The 20,848-nt window shown below is 36.7% G+C and overlaps 1 protein-coding gene across 1 annotated transcript in view; it reads left to right on the forward strand.

Annotated features, from left to right (window-relative positions):
• LOC128989853 (protein transport protein Sec31A-like) overlaps positions 1–19,784 on the forward strand; it is a 31,382-nt gene extending 11,598 nt beyond the window's left edge. Inside the window, exons 11-25 of the mRNA XM_054411932.1 lie at positions 793–873; positions 1,373–1,417; positions 1,799–1,913; positions 3,033–3,187; positions 3,796–3,946; positions 4,440–4,579; positions 9,591–9,734; positions 10,609–10,710; positions 11,713–12,133; positions 12,448–12,948; positions 13,387–13,478; positions 16,751–16,825; positions 17,485–17,727; positions 18,506–18,577; positions 19,518–19,784. Of these exons, the coding sequence (XP_054267907.1) occupies positions 793–873; positions 1,373–1,417; positions 1,799–1,913; positions 3,033–3,187; positions 3,796–3,946; positions 4,440–4,579; positions 9,591–9,734; positions 10,609–10,710; positions 11,713–12,133; positions 12,448–12,948; positions 13,387–13,478; positions 16,751–16,825; positions 17,485–17,727; positions 18,506–18,577; positions 19,518–19,706 (2,526 nt within the window). The 3' untranslated portion in view covers positions 19,707–19,784. The remainder of the gene's footprint in view (positions 1–792; positions 874–1,372; positions 1,418–1,798; positions 1,914–3,032; positions 3,188–3,795; positions 3,947–4,439; positions 4,580–9,590; positions 9,735–10,608; positions 10,711–11,712; positions 12,134–12,447; positions 12,949–13,386; positions 13,479–16,750; positions 16,826–17,484; positions 17,728–18,505; positions 18,578–19,517) is intronic.
• Positions 19,785–20,848: the final 1,064 nt, after the last annotated feature.

Here is a 20,848-nt window from a genome sequence, read left to right on the forward strand (position 1 = left end):
GTAATTGATTCATTAACATGAGCTGAACAAACTAATCTGTGTTTTTGGATTATCGACTTTGGTAGTTGTATCTGAATTTACATCCAGCCAAGTAAAGTCAACAGCAAAAAAAAACTCCCAGTTCGGAAACCCAGTCCAAATGATTTATCAGTAAAACGCTGACGCTGCGTAAGCACTCTGTGTGGAGCAACAACCAGCAATAGGGAAGTGCGCAGTCGTTATTTAGATTCCGTTGGGTGAAAACATGTGGCCGTCCCTTCCAATGTATTTCCATTTCTCAATTCGGATAACTTCAACATTCAAAATAAAAACGTGAAACTTAAATTGCACGTAATCATATCTTGAAGTTTTCATTTGTGCTTTCAACAAAATAAATAATTTTATTTTCCTGATATTGATTAATTTTGTCTTAAACCTGACGTCACCACTTGGCCTGTGACAACTGTACAAGCAGCTGGGACAATCAATGAGACATTTACCCGAACTGCTGTGTAAAAGACCTCAAACCAGTACACAGCTGGAACTGATTTGTGCATTCTAAAAATAGATTTCTGTTAGTAAAAGGTTAGATACAAGTTTAAAGTCTAGTCTTTATGTCAATAACCAATAACATTTACTATTCTAAGCTGCTGGAACGAATCTTCTCTGTATTCATACTGGGCTCTATTTACCAAGAGTCTGTACCGGTAGTGAGAAACAATTTACAGGTTTTTTGTTTTATAAATGTTTTCTTTAATTGTTAATATATCGTTGCTGCTTATTTATAGTATATATATATTATTTTAATTTCAGTTGAACAAATACATTGGACAACCAGTAAATGCCAAGTTGGGTGATATTGATGGAGCTGAGGACTTTTCAGTTTTATCTCAGGTTGGAACTATTTTCATCTAAATATTACTTTGGGTTGTTGAATGGTTATAGTGCTTGTACTAATTAGAAGGTTATCATTTAGATTTTAAGAGAATAAAATACAATTTTGGATGGTTAAAAAAAATTAAGCTGTGATTAAAGAGCTTTAAGCGACGAACCGGGCTAAATAAATGAACTGATTCTAAGCTATGCCAGGTATTATTCAGTCACCTTTATTTTGACTCTTGTAGCGTTTATTTGGGTTGGTGTGCTGATGTGTGACTGTGGAAATGTGAGACTAATTTAAGCGTGCTGAATCTGCTACCAAATTATTTACATGAAAGACGTGTTGGGGACCAGAGGACGGAGATCTTTTACCCAGGCCGGAAGCTTGCATAGCCAGTGGTTCACAGTTTTATTTTTCTTATAAAAATTTGTATTATATTAAATTTTTTAAACAATAATTTTGTGCAGTTTTTATGCTTGCTTCCTTTTTTAAATGTTTTTTTTTTTGTTTCAGGATGGATCTGATGACGAAGTAAGACTGATGAACAACTCGTCGTCTGTAAGTTATCAGTTTAGTCCTAGTCATGAGTTACAACTTGTTGGCAGAAAGATATTTTGTAAATAAAAGTAGTTTATAATAAAATAAGTTATCTGGAATAAGTCATAGATCCCAGGCACCGTACATACTCAGTTGATTTAGAAATTTAAAATGTTGTAAAGTTGTCAATTCTATGCATTTGTGAAATGCCTTTTATTTCAACTTGATTATTATCAGACTTTCCAACCTGTATGTATTTACATTATAAAAGAATATGGCAATGAAAAATCAAATAAGTAGTAAAATAAAAATAAAAAATAAGCTACTTTATTTAAATTAATCTAAGTTATGCATGCTGAACAAATTTGATGGTGTTATTAATTTGAATTTATCTGATTTCAGGGTCTAGATTCATTCAACATTGTACAAAAGAATGTGAACCAGTTCAACTCATTCAGTAAATCTGAAGAAAATTCCTCTGAGAAAAAATCTCCATTCAAAATAAAAATTGGAGAAGGTAAGTGTATATTTTATACTGCCAATAAATTTACAAATGGAGATGCCTGTTGCACAATTTTCTAAATGCCTACACATTATTAAATAATTGCAGAAATTAAATGTCTTTATGGACTACAAGAATTGTACAGTCATGCTTGTGACACTTCACAGGACTTATTCTGTATAGTAAATATGTTACGTCAAAGGAACAAAAATGGTATTAGATAAAAAGCCGTGGAGAAAGAACTAAAATGTAAGAGATTTAGTTGTTTAGATTTAGATGTTTAGAGATTTAGTTGTTTGGATTTAGATGTTTAGAGATTTAGTTGTTTCTATTTAACATTGTTTGGTTATTGTAAACAACCTCCATTGATTGGTTACTCATAGATCTTATCAAATTGGTTTAATTTAGGTGTCCCCAACCTACAGTAAACGGTTTGGTGAAAATAGTTTTTTTCATAGCAAACACCGATGATATTTTCGTGTCATATTGTAAATGTGTTCTTCTGGTGGTTTAGGCGGTACCGTGATCGCTTCCTTGATCATGTTAACACTCGTAGCCATATCTTGCCGTCCCAGCAAAACCGCGACGATCGTCTCCCACGATCAAGGCAACATAACCATATATTGCGAGCTCAGTGATACTGTGATCGTCTTCCTCAATTGCTGTAACACTTGTCGCCGATGGTCACGATTTCCATGGGTGAAAGAGAACCAATGTAATGCTGCCAATGAATGCAGGCTTGGTCATAGGAAGTAAATTTTGAATAGGTATAAGTGATTTATGTTATATTGTGTTTACATTAGGCCTGTCTGGGAATTTTAGTTAGCCACCAGGTTATATACTGTATAAGAAAAATTTGGCAAAAACAAAAGAAGCAAACAAATTTGAAATGCCACCACAATGCTCTAATTAGTTAACAACTTTGTGGATTTATGGGGGAGGGCAAACTTTCTGCACTGAAATATGACTGGCCTCCCTCAAAAAATTTACAATGTGACCCTCGAGGAAAAAGGATGGAGAACCCCAGTTTAGATATTTTATCAAATAGTCTCATAACTAACTAGACCTAACTAACTAACACGTAAAAATTGAATATCGGAGGCATTCATAGTGATGTAGAATGTTTGTTGACAGACAAGGAGGGTGTGATATGTAGAGCACTGCTGGCTGGTAACCTAGAGCTGGCTGTAGATCTGTGTGTACAGGAGGGTAGAATGACAGATGCTATCATACTGGCACATACAGCAGGACCTGACATACTAGCTGCTACTCAGTACAAGTACTTCCAGGTATTTACTGTGTTTTGAGGTTGTGAAATAGGTTTGAGTTGAAATACTTGCTTGCTTGTATGTGAGTTATAAGCTTTAGGTGTGCAAGCTGCTCGATCTTTGAGCCGAGTCTAGCCTATAATCTTAAGTGATCAAGCATCAAAGCAGAAAATCAAGCAATTGAAAATGCACAATCACCGCTACAGTGGGTAATGTTTATGATGCCTCCACAAACTCTGAAGTTGATTATGTCATCATTGTCATTAATGCATTCATTCTTGCAGATGGTGGTACTGACAAACAAAATAAATTTGAGATCGCAGAGCCATCTCCCAAAATTTATTAACTTGAGGTCAAGATCCTTGTGTCCTCACTCCCTGATGGTTGGAACAAATCCCATCTCGAGAAAATCCCTTCCAAACAGTTTTGCTGTACAAATTTTATTTTTAGTTTAAACTGTTTATTTATGTTAAATGCTGCAAAGTAGGGGATTTCACACAGCTATCCTAGTCCAAATTCCAAAACAAAAAATTTCATTTCAGAAAAATACTAACAATCTAAAAATTGAAAAAGATTATTCCTATTAACTAAAATTGTACGTTATTAGATTTTTGAAATTTTGCTCACAGCAAAACCAGAACTACCTGAGCCAGCTGTTGTCTGCTGTGGTGACCAAGGACTGGACCCAGGTTGTGTCTGCTTGTGATCTCAGCAGCTGGGCCGAGGCTCTGGCGGCCATCCTCACCTACGCCTCCGACGACCAACTGCCTCACCTCGCTGGTACGTAGCCTGACAAAGCTCATCTTTTCAAAACCTTAACTACCATATTTTACATTTAATATAAGACAGGTTAAATTGCTGCACAGAATACCATTGTTATTTATCTAAACGTTTTCCCTTCTTAGATTTCCTGTCAAATAATAATATTTAGTTTGTGACCAATTGAACTTTTAAGAAGGTGATACGCTCTTGGTTACATTTTTTAAGCTGAATATGAATGATGATTTGTGTAAATGTTGTTACTGACAATCAGCTGTTTCTTTAGTGTCAAAAAGTACGACGATGGGTGGCACCTTGGGGAACCTTCCTCTGACAGTCTATATTTATTCTTTTTGTCTATGCTAGTATGTACTCTACTCTAGTAGGTTCATAGGGGTAGATAATTGTTCAGTATGGTTTTATTGCCAAAAGCTATTTCATCAGTATCTTGTAAGCAATTAAAATGCCTGACAGTATGAAGCTGATGTGTTTGAAATGTTGTCGCTTGTCACAGAGAGGCTGGGAGATCGTCTGGAGAGGGAGGGAGGAGCCGACAGCCGTCGCAACTCCGAGATCTGCTTTGTAGCGGCCGGACAACTTGGCCACCTCATACAGAACAGGATAGCGTCTGATTTGTCAACCGAGGCTCTACAAGTAAGTAGCACCTGACATTATTTACGATTTTTTACAATAATAATTTGTAATTTACTTTTAAAAAATTCTCTGACTACGTTTTTTGTCTTTATCATGTCCTAGGGATGAGTGTCAAAATCCAAGCAATCGCTAATGGCTTTAAGTTATGTGAAAAAAGAATTATAGCCCAGTCAACAAAGCTCAAAATATGTCCCTCAGCGGGAAAAAATGGTGTAGTCCCGGATTTTTGCACAGTTGTAGGGGATACCCTCCTGAACAACATACATAGAAACATGAGCAGCTGCAGGAACCCAATTCAAGTCAACAATCCAATCACTCTACAGTGTCCCATACTATAACCCCTTTTTTAGAAACAAACAGCCTGAAAAAAGGAAAAGAAAAATCTGCAAATCTCCAAATAATTCTTGTGTAGCAATAATGCACCAAAATATTAGAGGACTTGCTACAAAGACAAACAGACTACACCATATTCTCAATGACACAAAACCAAGCATTCTAGTCTTGACTGAACACGGACTGAAAAAAACAGAGCTAGAAGCTACAAAAATTCCCGGCTACTCTTTAATTACCCACTTTAGTAGAGAAGAACATAAACTTGGAGGTGTTGCAATATATTCCAAGGAATCCCTTGCTGATACAGTATCAGCTATTAACATATCAAACACATGCCAGGAGTTAGTTTTCGAAGCAGCAATGATTCGCATGCAGACAACAAAGAAAAAGGATATCTACATTCTGGGAATCTATAGACCACCAATCGAAAATGCAAGAATTGCCCTTGACCTCCTATCAGACACGCTAGAACTACAAGAAGTACACAAGAAAAACCTCATACTCATCGGTGACATAAATATCGACAGGCTCACCCAAGATTCCAAAAACACCATGCTGGAAGAAGAGTTAACCACACAAAACATCTGGAGATTTCCTCTAGAGGCCACCAGAATAACCCATGACACAGCCACTTCAATAGACTGTATATGCTCAAACATACCATATGCGTATATTACTGGACAAGTTGTGCATACTGGTCTATCTGACCACACTGCGCAGCTATGCCTGCTGAAAACACACCAAGAAGACACTTCCCAAAGATTTGTAATGAAAAGAAGCCTAAACAACACAAACCTTAACAATCTAAAGGCTCACCTCCATCTACAAAATTGGGAACATGTTTACTCTTCACCGAATCTTGAAACCTCCTACAACAAATTTCATAATATTCTTCAAACAGCATTGGATTATATATGCCCATTAAAGAAAACTAAAATTAGTACAAATAAAAAACATATGAAGTACTACGATCCTGAAGCAAAATACCTTAAAGAGAACTTTTTGAAAGCTCTGCAAAAATTTGAGTTAACAAACAGAAATGAAGACAAATTAGAAATGATTAATAGAAAAAGGATATACGACATGAAACTAAGAAACCTAAAAATGTCCTCAACAGCTAGCTTCATAGAACAAGCTGACAACAAACCAAAAGCACTATGGCAAGTTATAAACAAGGAAAGAAAAGGAAAATGTGAAGAGAAAACCCTTACAGAATTAGAAATAAATGGCAAACTCACAAACGACACAAAAGAAATGGCCGAACACTTCAACACATTCTTCTCAAATATAGCAGAAAATACCCTTGACCAAAACAGAGCAATCGTTACAGACCCTGAAACAGTGCTGAATGGAGAGGAACCAGTCTGCCCAATACACCTTACCCTAACTTCAACATCCTATAAAGAAGTTAAAACGATAATAAACTCCCTAAAAGCCAAAACATCAAGTGGAATGGACGAGTTTTCATCTAAGATGATAAAGCACTGCTCTCAAGAACTCATCTCTCCTCTGGTTTATCTTATAAATAAATCATTTAAAGAAGGCAAATTCCCATCCGCCATAAAAGTCAGTAAAATATACCCCAAACATAAAAAAGGACCAACTGAAAATGCTCAAAACTACAGGCCCATCTCTCTCATCTCCAGTTTCTCTAAAATCATAGAAAAAATTGCTCTGGCTAGATTAATGGCACATCTTAATGATAACAAACTCTTAACTGACAGCCAACATGGCTTTCGGAAGAATAAATCTACATCCTCAGCTATAACAGCACTAATTGAGTACGTCCTAGACCAGATAGAAAACGAACAATACATTTCCGCCATCTTCCTTGATTACAGTAAAGCTTTTGACTGCCTGGGCCACGACCTGATATGCAAGAAACTCGAAAGACTCGGTATAAGAAACTCTGCGCTAGAATGGTTCAAAAGCTACCTAACGGGACGTTCACAAGTTGTGGAACTGAAAAACTCATCAAATGAAGTCACAGAAAGTTTCAAATCTTCAAAAAGCAAGCAGACGAGAGGAGTTCCACAAGGCTCTGTATTAGGCCCGATTCTATTCATCTTATTGACTAATGACTTCCCCAAACAAATTGAGAGTGAAAATGCTGTTGCAATCATGTATGCAGATGACACAACCATTTTGATCAAGGACAACACAGCCCAAAACCTTTACCTTAATTCAAAATCGATCCTAAATAAAGCTATCCTCTACTCAAAGAACAATGACTTAGCAATAAACCCCACAAAAACTACAACTCTGAATTTCAGTAAGAAAAAAGACATAGTCCCTCAATTAGAGGATGTAACAATAGAAAACCACACAAAATTTCTCGGTGTTATCCTTGATAACAAACTAACATGGAAAGAGCACATCAACCACTTAAGCAAAAAAATCAGTACTGGAATATATGTCGTCAGAAGAATAAACTACATAGGCGGACTCTCCGTGGCCAAAACAGCTTACTTCGCACTGGTAGAGTCGCATCTTAGATATGGCTTGACAGTGTGGGGAGGAACTTCAACAAAAAATATGAATCGAATTCTCGTCCTTCAAAAGAAAGCCATAAGAGCCCTCGCCAACCTTGTCCCACCACAGACTTGCAGACTAGCATTCGCAAACCTAGGAATCCTCACAGTGGTGTCTCTCTACATACTTGAATCTATAAAGTATGTGAATGAAATAAACCCCCCAAGAAACCAAGACCTGCACCACTACAACACCCGTCATGGCTCCAAATTTGCACTACCAGTTCACCGAACAACTCTTTGGGAGAAAAAACCTTCCTACACCGGCTGCAAGCTGAGGAACCATCTACCTGACTACCTGAGAGACCTGACTGGCAACAAGCTACACCAGGAGTTGAAGAAGTGGCTAATCGCAAGACCCTTCTACTCAATAAAGGAATTTTATGAAAATTAACATGTACAATTCACTATTGTATTGACACTATTGTAATTCTTGACGAATTAACAATAAAGAATATTGTATTGTATTGTATTGTATTGTATTGTATTGTATTGTACTAAAAGTCCTGACTGATGGGGTGTGAGCTATGGGGGGAGGGGGGTGTAAATGCACAATTTTTCGGTTTTCTGTAAATATCTCGAAAACGGTGCCCTCTAGCGGTAAAATCTACATATACAAAAATGAAGAGCATTAAATTTCCAACAATAATGTTCATTACATCGTGTTCCTAAAATCAACACTTAACGAGATACATGGGTCATAAGAAAAAAAAAAACATTCAGAGTAACTAGTATTATTGTGGTAAAGTGATTGTTTTATACTACATCAAGTTATATAAACTGATAAAAATGTGCTAAATACTCGTCTATGCAGTACAGCTGTTGAAAAAATTGAGGGGAGAGGAAGTCGGGCCTCATAAAAAACTGGAAAAATAGGATTTTCCAGTTTGATAACGATTTTGATAAAAATTTAGTATGTTATAGTCCTTTATATTCTAAACAAAATGATACAAATCCCATTTCTGTAAAAATTACGGTTCAAAAGTTATGGTAAATTATGTTATTTTCCCATAAAAATCCCCATAAAATAACGGAAAATCGGATTTTCCCAAAATTGGCTAGAACGATTTTGTTAAAAATTTAGTATGTTATAGTCCTTTAAATTCTGAAGAAAATTGTACAAATCCCATTTCCGTATATTTACTCTCACCGCTTACTCATGAGAAAGGTTGTTGACAATCTTATGGGAGAAAGTATGTGTCAGAATGCTGATGCCGTTTATTTTACTTAGGGTCGGGTCGAGTCAGGTCGGGTCAAAATTTTGGCCTATTGGGTCTCGCGCTAAAATCAGGTTGCTTTTGAAACCGTAATACAACAATTGGGTTATGCAATATTGTACATGATCGCCCAATATCCTGGTGAAATTGTGAACATCTTCAGAGGTCACGGCAAAATTGTGAACGTCTTCCTTAGTCTCAACAATATCATCATCGTCCCCCAAAAGACCGTGAATATCACCCTCCAACACGGTGTAATCGTCAATTCGCGGTGATTACGTATCTTCCCAGACGCTTTCTGCAATCCCCAAAAAATAAAAGCTCTGCTTGGTTCACTTTTGTTGGATAGGTGTTAGTTGCTATCATACCTTGACCAACCTAATGTGTAACTTGTATACAGGAACTGGTAGAGATGATGTTGGTGGCCAAGAGAGGTAACATACAAGACAGTGTAGGTGTTATATGCTATCATACCTTGACCAACCTAATGTGTAACTTGTATACAGGAGCTGGTAGAGATGGTGTTGGTGGCCAAGAGAGGTAACATACAAGACAGTGTAGGTGTTAGGTGTTATCATACCTTGACCAACCTAATGTGTAACTTGTATACAGGAACTGGTAGAGATGGTGTTGGTGGCCAAGAGAGGTAACATACAAGACAGTGTAGGTGTTAGGTGCTATCATATCTTGACCGACCTAATGTGTAACTTGTATACAGGAACTGGTAGAGATGGTGTTGGTGGCCAAGAGAGGTAACATACAAGACAGTGTAGGTGTTAGGTGCTATCATACCTTGACCAACCTAATGTGTAACTTGTATACAGGAACTGGTAGAGATGGTGTTGGTGGCCAAGAGAGGTAACGTACAAGACAGTGTAGGTGTTAGGTGTTATCATACCTTGACCAACCTAATGTGTAACTTGTATACAGGAACTAGTAGAGATGGTGTTGGTGGCCAAGAGAGGTAACATACAAGACAGTGGCACTGCTCACCTGGTTGACAGATACGCCCAGCTGCTGGCTGCTCAGGGAGAATTTAACACTGCGCTGGCTTACCTCAGCACTTCACAAGAGGTGGAGTATTATCTCTTGAGAAGCATATCATGCATTATATTACAAGTTTTATTATACAGTTTAGACTTCCTTTTTAATAACTTTTGTTTTCCTCATTTATTTCAATTGTTTCTCTTAAGAAAATGCACACCATGGGTTTCTATTTAACTTAAATGCTTGTTCGGATAGGTTTTATAAATGTTTTAAATAGTCACGAAAATCAGTAGATAAAACAACAAATTAATTGTTAATTTCCTTAAATAATAATTAATAAGTTATTACTTATTATTATTTAAAGTCATTACTATTTCTCTTGTTAATAAGTTTAGTATTTTTTTTTAGGTACTTTCCTGTTAAAGGGAACATTCATTATTTTTTTCTCGATATATCGATATTAACAAATTGAAACATATCAGCTGACAACTACGATAAATATTGTTCAGTATCAACAAACAATAATAAAATGAAACTGTTCTAAAAAAATAACGTAACATAACTAACCAAACTTGCTGTAACATTTAAAAATTCTGTGTTTAACTTGCCTTTTCTGTTATCAAACGGTTAGCTTAGAACAGTTTCATTTCTTAATCCATATAATAGACTGTTTTAGCCTAAACAAGATCAGTTAGTTAGTTGTTGTCAATTTGTATTGGATCGGAAAAAAAAAATATCGATATATCAAAAAAATCATCGATATTAATGAATGTTTCCTTTAACAGGAAAGTAACTTTTTTTATTGGTAAGCCTTTTTGTATTTACTATTTCAAGTTTGTTTATGTATATGTGATGTATGTTTGTATATCAATTTCTTCTAGAGTCATGTTACTCTTTAGTATGTCATTGTTTATTACAATATTAAATATTGTGTTTAATTGCAATATAATATTTTTTATAGGAGGAGATTGAGGAACTAAGAGAACGTTTGTATGTAGCAAGTGGACAGAAGCCGTACCCAGTGCCGACAACACAGCGAACCCAGCAGAATTCCTACTATCAAGTAAGGCTTAGCATACCTGTTTGGAATAGGACAGTTTCTACAAGTTTTATTAATTAATATTTAAAACAAATTACATTGACGTCTTGCTATACCTTTTCTCATTTTTTCTTATACATGTACAAAAAGTTATCTGCTCTAAGTAAAAATTGCTTTCGGTATATTCATATAATTTTTATTTAATTCGTATATACGATGAGGATATTTTACACAGAGCAAATAGTGGCATCGGCCATTGGCACTTTTATAGGTTTTGTGAAGGACCAGCCCAAAGGCTCGTATTTTTTACATTTATGGACCATTTGTTAAAAAGAATAATTAATTAGGTATTGATAATTCAATGACATTGGTGTGCTGAATTTATCTCCTTTGGGTTTATTTATTTGAATACACAACTAACTTGCCTAAGAAAAAAGTTACAGGCACTTAACAGCACATAAAACGTTCACAATATAATTTATTATTTAACCGCTACAAGTAACCTTCATTAGAATTAAGTTTTAGAATCCTGTACAGTATAGGGAGATTATTCAAAGTCCGGTTATCTGAAACATTGGTTAACCAAAACGCCAATCACTTGCGTAACTGAGACCACAAGATATACTCACGGATGTTGCCTTGATCATTAGAGACGATTACAGTCGTTGCTGGGACTGCAAGATATGCTGACGTGTCGCTACAATCGCATTTGACAACCAAAACTAGTTAAAAATTGCGTACAAAAATAATTATATTTAATTGTTACCAAGCTTAATATATGTATCTCATTTTTACTGTCAGTGACCGATTATAAAGAATCAGATGTCCGATCACTCCCAGTTCCTATTTTTTTATAACCCACTCTCTACTGTAAAATTTTTTATGTGGTGTCGACTGCCTGGAACTCTTTTCATGGATTGTGTTTTGTGCTGTGTAATTGTGTTTCCATTTCTTCTTTTTTAATTTATTCCTAAGCCAAGTGCTCTTTACTCAAAAACGAAATGTTTACTTTTGTTATGGTTACAGAACACGGCACCATCAGGGTATGCTAATAGCTACGGGAAACAAATGAGTCAAACAAAGCAGGCAACGCCTTTCAACCAGCCGTCAACCTGTTTCCCTCCAGCCAACCAGCAGACTCGGTCATCTTCCATCCCCTCCATCACTCCTCCTCGCAAGCCCTCCATCAGCAACCCTCTGATACAGAACACTGTGCCTTCCTCTTCTGCTAACTACACACCATCCTCCATGTTCCCCACCCAGCCTCAAGCTCCTCCTGCTAATTTCTCCACCTCCTCTGCCTTCGCCCCTCCGTCGACACAGAAACCCTTCCAGCCTCCGCCGACGTCTCGTACTCCCGTCCACTTCAACTCAGAACCACCCCCCGCCAACGCTGTACCTCCATCCACGTTCTCTCATAGGAGTAGTCCCAGCCCATCTTTAGCAGGTAAGGTTTTATTTAAGATTGAGAAAGGTAAAGTTTCTTAATCATCAGCTTTGCAGTGTATGAAATCATAAAATTATCGTAAAATAGTATAGTTCAATATTAGCTAACAAATTGATATGATAAGTACTAGGGTCAATATAACAAATGACATATTTTATATATAGATATATATTTTACTGTCACTGTCAGCATTTTCAGCCAATAGGATTTGACTTGGAAAACTCCTTTACAGGTAAGCCGGCTATCAAAAATAAATCCTAAAAATGCAGTCACTTGTGTCCCTACTTACATCAGCTGTGTTGATTGTATTGCAGGAGGGCGCAAGTACGTTGTGGACCCCTCAGTAGCAGGTGCAGGCGCAGGCTACGGTCGGACATCAGCAACATTCAACAGCAACCCGTACAGTCAACCGTCTCAACCTTTCAACCCACCACCTTCTCAGATCTTCAACCCTCCACCATCACAGTCCTTCAACCAAACTTCATCTCAATCATTCAATCCGCCCAACTCTCAACCATTCAACCCTCCACCTTCTCAATCATTCAACGCACCACCTTCTCAACCGTTTAACCCACCGCCTTCTCAATCATTCAACGCACCACCTTCTCAACCTTTTAACCCTCCGCCTTCTCAATCATTCAACCAGCCCAACTCTCAACTATTCAACCCACCTTTGTCTCAACCATACAATCCTCAAGCCTCACAACCTTTTAATCCTCCCCCCTCTCAGCCCTTTAACTCTCAATCCTACAATAGTCAGAGTTCCGACATGTTCAACCCACCGGGAGCTCCACCACCAATGTTCAATCATCCAGGTTAGAGCTCTAGTTATAATATAAGCAGATAACAAAAAGTTGATACTTTTTCTTAAAATATTCCAGCATTGGATATGTATGTGAAATTGGCCTACAATAACAAAACATAAAATTTTGTTTTCTTCATTGAATATCCATTGATTAGCCAACCTAAGTACTATAGTTCGGCCGCTTAGAAAACGACCTGCGCGCTAATGCTAAACCAATGCTAGAGGAGGTCGCTTTCTAAGCGGCCGAACTATAGCCTTGTAATATGGATATTAGGAGTAAATAAAATTGTGATTCTCTCCTATCTATCCTGAATAAAATGCTATTAAAATTTACCCTCTGCAGTTTGTGCACGCATAATGGGAGAAAATACCCACATACAAATAATACAGTATTACGCATACCCTACGTAATGTAAAATTCTAGTTATGAATGTTGGTTATGTTTCAGAGCCAAAGTTGCCGCAGCAGTTTGTTCCTCAGACTTCTGCTGCCCCTGGCTGGAACGACCCTCCGACTCTGACCGCCTCCAAGAGAGCTCAGGTATACATCTGTTGTCACTAGTTGTCTAGGTTAGAGCTGATTTGTAGGTCCCAAGACAAAAATGTATCTTAACTGTACAAAATACCTCTGTAATTTTTATTGTCTGTGCCAGTGGCATTTACTACTAACGCTCTTAAGCGAAAGTATGTCAAACCCCTAAAATTTCTGTGGATATGCTGTGGGGATTTCCTTAATAATTCAAGGGTTGTTCGTGGATCAATGTCTCCATTGAGCTCCCGTCGTAGCCAATCAAGCTAGATCAAATTTGAGACCAACTTCGTGTTCCTTACTTTATACGCTATTATTCTAGCCGGTTCCCGCCCCTATGGGACGATTAGTCTTGTCATATAGTATTTAAAATTTTGTAAAAGAAAATTGACGCTCCCGCCAACTATGATTTGTGGGTTTTACTCACCTTTATTTTTTTTCTAGTGATATCCAGGACTAGTCATAAACACACACACTATATACATCACACGCAAATCATCCATGGAATCAAAGTCTTGACATTTTGTGGAACTCGAAAAAAGTCTGCTTCCGACTCAGTCATGACTAGGAGTTCGACCCATGTGGTGCATAAAAATAGTTTTTTCCTATCCTGAGGAAGCTGGACGTTTTTGAGTCCCACGAAACATCGGACTTTGATTCCATGGACGATTGCGTAGGATCGAAGTGTGTGTGGGTTTTTATGACGAGTTTTGGATATCATTAGACAAAAATAATGGTGAGTGAAGCCCACAAACAATCTTTATTAATTAACAACAATTCACTTAAAAGTGTTTAATTTAAAAGCTGAATCGCGTTCTATGATTAGGTTTCTCTTGGAAAGGGGGTTAATCTCGGTGGGTTACTGTTCCCAGTCGACAGATGTATATTGTGTACGGTATGCAGGAAAGTGTTATGACATAGAAAATGTGCAATAGTGGATTAGGGAGCTTGCAGAAGGCTGTACACTTTTGCACAATGTGACCAGCATCAGGTATTCATCAGATTCCATCGAGATGGTTTTAATTGAAATGGGAGAAACTTTGCTTACTGATCGAGAGTTTTAGGGTTGGCTGTAGTCCTTAATATTCTTATTGAAACATCCTCGATTAGTTTAAAGATACCTTTAGTTCAGTCACATGGTAATCAGAATGCCAAGTCCACATAAATTTGCTCTCTGCTTCAAACAAAACTGATAAACAACCACAGTCGATCTCTGCCATGGACAACATCTTGCAGATGTCTAAGATCACCTCCAAACTCCCTCCACCCCTTAAAACAAATTTAATTTGATATGATTATGAGGACTTATAATTGGCGGGAGTGTTAATTTTTGTTTACGTCTTAGAATACTTTCTAAGATTAAGACTAATCGTCCGGCAAGAGAGGGAACTGGCTAGAAGAAGTGGAAGAAGTAAAGAACATGACAGTGGTCTCAGATTTGATCTACCTCGCTTTGCTGCAACAGGAGCTTGATGGGGACCCCAACCCTCGTATAAACAATTTATGAATTAAGTAAGTTGAGAAAATATTGTGTGGTGCAGCAGGCGGTGTCGGGCATGTCTGCCGAACACGCCGGCACCCGACGCTGGGGAAAGATGTTGAGTCACTCCAAGGTATTGCGTGGCTGCATGCAACCACCACACTCACACACAACCTTCCCCACTTTGTTTTCATGAAGAAATATATGTATCACTGAATTTAAATGTATTATTGATTAACTGATCTGCTTAGTGATCTGCGTTTTTTTTAGTACACTATCGTGGTTTTACATTTCTTTATACGGCCACAAATATATAGATACAGTGGCAGAAGATTATTTATGACGAAAGATGACTATGTCACCAGATAATTGATAAATGTATACTCTTGAGACTCATTATGACGTCACTGTCACTGCATGCGTCCTAACTCCTAATACTTGTACTGACCAGTTTTGATTTGTTTGATGCTTTTTTCATCTTTTTCACAAGTTTTATTTGTTCTACTTTAAACTCTATGGACAGATTATCCTACATTAGCCAGATGACATATCTGTTTGATGTTCCTATTTATTTACACTTGAGAATGGAGTAATGTACTAAACTCACAAAAATCTTCAGGGTAATCCAAACCATCATCGACAAACTCTGTTAGGTTTTATTTTTAAAACATTCAACTAGATCTCAGTATTTGGACACAATTTTACATAATATGTTGGATACTTTCCTCAATCTTTAAATACATATTCACTTCTGTCTGTAGGTATTTATTTGCTTAAGAATTTCAATGAAAATTTGATATGTTATAGCAGATTAAAACGACACATTAACACAGCCTCGTTACATTGATGTTTTCAGAGTATATTGTGTGTGAAATAATATCAAAATTTGAGTGTTTCATTTGAAGCACTTATGTTGCACCTTTTTGGTTTATGGAAGATTACAGTTTTAAAAGGCAATGCAGTCATTAATTACATGATAAACCCCTACAAACTATTGAAGAATGGCTTGTCTTGTAAGTTCACTATGAAGTTAGGTAGACTCCCCATTGTCCAGACTTCGGGACCGAGTTATGTCTAGTATAAAAACAAGTCCAAACCAGAACAAAGTAGTCCAAATGTGTATGTCTAATATAAAAACAAGTCCAAACCAGAACAAAGTGGTCCAAATGTGTGAGTCCTATTATGGTGGTAGCCCTTTAAGCCATCTCAAGTCCAAAGCATGCTAATCTGATTTAGAGGGAATCCACTGTACCATGTATAAATTTGTTCGGTTATTTTTAATTTATTAGAGGTTTTGTATCATGCCATGCTCATGCAATCTACTTTTTAAACCTAATGTTTAAAAGCTAAATTTGTATCCAACCCATTTATTAACATATTAATTTGCTTTGTAGTGTGCTGACTGAAAACTTTGACGATTTATTTGTTGCTGTTCTGTTCTTACTAACTCGTTCAACTTCAATCTGTGGTAGCCAATCTATTATACTTTTATACTTTTCTTTGAAATGGCGACATATTACGTACAAAAAAATGTCATGCAGTTACTTGTTGGAAACTTGACTCCCAGATCTTCCGGTTTTGTTGAGATATACTCGCATAGATCTTTTTACGTAAGTGGAAGTTTGGTCTTGTTAATGTTAATCTTGATATCCGATTTATAAGTCTTTGGAGCTCAAAGGATGAACCTTCATCTGTTTATACCTGATGTATCAATTTGGAACAAATCATGTTCTTGTTAACCTTGATCGTTATGCTAGAAGTGTTATGTAGAAAGCTTTAAACGATTGTTTGTCGGGTGTTTCAGCCCAAGGAGGTACACCAGCCGCCGCCTATCACTCACCCCCTGTTTGCGACAGCTCCGCAGGACGTTCCGTTACAGGTACGCTTACAAAACTGATCTTAGATTATAAATCACAGCCGGCTGTCCACTTTCGAAGCACTTAAGAAGGGACGCTGATTTGTACATAGATGTTCCTTAGCACAATACCTCGGGTAAAAATCATCCAATTTAGAATAAATTTCGTACAAATGTATAAACATAAACCTACGTTTATTCAAACAAGTTCAGGAAGCAGTATGATCAGACCATGGGAATAGGGTTTTGTAGGGTGAAAATAGGGTTTTCTCGTTTTAGACTCTCAACACATAAAATTTCTAAATTTATCTCTAAAACATTTTGAATAACTTAAAAAAAAACCAATAGTTAGTTTATTGAGGTGTTTTTGTAGGGTTATTGGTTACGGAGAAAATTCAAAAACTTGTAAATTTAAAATTCCCATTTTATTTTTATGGAGGTCAACTGTTATAGTTTGCTTGTTTATAGATAACTCATCTTTTGATTAAATTTGGTACATTTATTTATTATGTATGTACTATTAATATTTTACTAAAAACACTCTTTATTAAGTTTCAAAATAAAATTAAATAACTGTCGGCCAAATACTGAATCTTGACCCGCAAGTCAAAAAAATCAAGTTGTTTCTTAAAAAATTTTTCTGTTGTAAAATAATGGGAAATAATTAGTATCAATTTCTCCAGGGTCCACCTCCACCAATGCAGGGTATGGGTATGCAGCCCCCAAGCATGGATGGTGTCCCACAGCAGCAGGGGTATGGCTATCCCCCCGCACCTGCCCCCGTAATGGCTGCTCAACCACCCGCTCCAGTGGCCAAAGTGGCTGAACCCCCTCGGCCGAAACCCCCACTGCCCGAGGAGCACATGTACTTGCAGACAGTGTTCGAGGAGCTGCGTAACCGATGCACGTGTGCCGCCAACAACCCGGTGAGTTACTCTTTGTCTCTATCTTTGAACAGTTAGTATAATAGACGCTCGCTAATCTCGCATGTTTAGGACATTGGGGGTGATTGGTTACTGAAATGTACGATTACGAAGAGTCTTCTAAAAACAGCTGTTGTTGCAAAACGAGCAAAGTACCACTAAAAGACACATGAATTCAGATCGCTGCAGACATCTGCCAACTTCCAACTCTTGAGATCCCACTCCATTCTACACAAAAAAAATGTATTTAATCCTCTCATTTAACATAGGTATAGAAGTTACAGTAAGTATTGAATGATTATAAAGAAGTGCAAAAAAAGAAATTATTTTACATTAGCAGACTTTGTCAGTGGCTCTATTTATTTTTTTTTTAATTCTGAAACTAACTAAACCTTCCACATTACAAGGGAATGACTACCTAACAGTCGTGTATTTTGTAAATTGTACTTAACCGTCAAATATATCCCTACTTATTCAACAGTTTGTTTTGAAGGAGGTTCTCTCATAAATTTAAAATACTAAGACCTCATACATGTTTTTCTTTTTTGAAAGAGGGCTTCTTTATTTTTTGGGGGATTTTTGAGCCAGCTAATAGCCTAATTAACTATTTTATATATTACAGTTTTTTAACTTTTACAAATATTTTAAGGAGATATTAGGAGTTAGATTTTTATTGAAACATAATGTATTGACTGGCTAGAAGTTAAAAGCATTTTAATTAATGTTTGAAATGTGAAAGCATTGTTAACTGCAGCATTGTTAAAAGAAATTATTTTTTTAGCAACTTAAAAGGAAACTTGAGGATGTTGCAAGAAAATTGGAAGTGCTTTACGATGCACTACGGGAAAATAAGGTAAGCCTAATCAGTAAGTTTCATTTTACTTTACTCATTTGTAGGGTCTGAACATTTGTAATATACACTTTCCACAACTTATGATTGGTAAACTTGTTTACCACATTTTAGTGCCAGCTTGATTGTCTCAAACATTATGCTCATTTATGTCGTAAAATGTATTTTCAAAATTATTGTGGCACATGCAGTACACAAGATTTAAGATTTTATTTCTCATTAGGTGTCCAAAGATGATGCTTTGACATCATCAATTACTTTGTTTCATAATTAAATAATAAACACACAAGGGTGACAGTGTGCAAATTATTTTAGCTGGAAAAGTATAACAAATTCAAACTATTGAAGTAGTTGTTGGTTGAATTTTATTTTGTGACTCCTGTTTTCCTTAGAATTTATGCAAAATTAATGATGGTTTAGTATTATTTTCTGCATTTTGCTCCTCAAAATTTTTGATAGGCTTACGAGCCTGATGGATTTTAAAATATCTGAGACCTATATGTTAGCAGGGTTGTTGATCTACCTTTGTGAAACTTGGACTGGTTGGTTTGGTAATTTTAGCGTTCATTGTAGCGTTCACCAGAAATAAACACTTATATAAATCTAGCAAAACTACCTCTTCTTTTCAATGAGTTTAGGAAAGTTAGGGACACGGAAAGTTGGGGACAAGGAAAGTTAGAGACAAAGTGGCCTGACTCGGGGGGGGGGGGGGGGGGGGGGAGAGAGAGATGAGCTGAACTAGGCTCTGAAACGACTCCTTAAAAACGAATCGTTCTCCTGTTTCAGCTCACATAGTATTCAATAATGCCATTCACTTCAAAATTATAATTTGACTATTTCCAAACAGTAAACTTAAACCCATTTGTCCCCAAGTTTCCGTGTCCCTAAGTTGCCTTGTCCCCATCTTTCCGGACACCCTTTATAATGAGTTTGCTTGGTTCAGATGTCCAGTACGACGGTGGGCAGCCTCCACCAGCTGGTACAGATGGTCCAGAACGGAGACTATACCGGAGCTCTACATCTCCACACACAACTAGTCTCTGGACCTGACTTCTCACAGATCTCCTCGTTCATGCCTGGTCTTAAGGTGCTCATACAGTCGGCCTTGCAGCTCGGAGTGTATCTACAATAGTATTATCATCATTCTTATTATTGTTGTATTGTATAGCATTATGTAATCATTTGTAAATTAATAAAGATATTTTATTGATTTTGTCATATTAATCTAGTGTATGGTAAAACTCTAATAATCCAGATCAATTGGGAACAGACCCCATACAAATGATTAAAATCCTGTTAGATTGTTTTAAAGCATTACCTTTCATAAGTCAGTGGTGGTATGCAGATTAACCATCGTCCATAGATTGATTTGACATTACAATAGACGGCTGTATGTTAGACACAATTGGCACACAATACGTTATGGATTTACTGCAAACTGCAAAAAAAAAACTACAATAACTACATTTTTTGGCTAATTTCATTGTTTTTCTCCTTGAGTGGATCCAGATAATCGGATGATGGATTCAGATGATTTAGGTTAAAGGTTATACCATACTTGTGAAATTGTGATTTGAAAAAAATCTTAACCCTTCCAGGGCTATGTACGGATATATCCGTCAATTTTTCCGGGCTGAAAACGGATATATCCGTCACGAGAAATTTCTTTTCTGGGTTAAAGACGGATATATCCGTCCAAAAAACGAATTGTTAAACAATGTTTATAATACGGTAATAAACATTACACTGCATTAAAAATGGGTTATTTTGTTTTTGTGGTTGGCAATAATAATTGCCGCAGCTGTTTCGGCTATTTTGCACCATAGAGTGTGCGTAAGTAAATATTGCTGTATGTTATATAATAAGTAATATATTTTTATGTTATTAATATAAAGTCACTAATGCAAACAATCTGAAATTTGAAGATGTTATTGAGATGCTTAATAAAAGTATGTCTGAGAGGGGTTTTATACTTGGCAGTGAAAATAGTAGTATGGAATGTGATGGATATGATGAACCTGAAGAACAGTCTTTACGAAGTAGAAGTCTTGGCGGGTAATGGGATTGAGGACATGGGAGCGGAACTGAGTGGTTTAGATTTACTTCAGAATGATAGATACATTTGAATAGATAAAAAATAAAACAAGGGAAAGAATAGTCTAAGTTGACGGATATATCCGTCCACCTTATGTTTTTTGTGGGCCAAAGACGGATATATACGGCAAATCAAATTTTATTTTCTTCATAACTTTTATACAAAAATTAGTTCAGCTC

The sequence above is a fragment of the Macrosteles quadrilineatus genome, unplaced genomic scaffold (assembly GCF_028750875.1).
Source record: "Macrosteles quadrilineatus isolate MER2022 unplaced genomic scaffold, UCM_ALF_1.0 Scaffold_3__2_contigs__length_128488019, whole genome shotgun sequence".
NCBI classification, from domain to species: Eukaryota; Metazoa; Arthropoda; class Insecta; order Hemiptera; family Cicadellidae; genus Macrosteles; species Macrosteles quadrilineatus.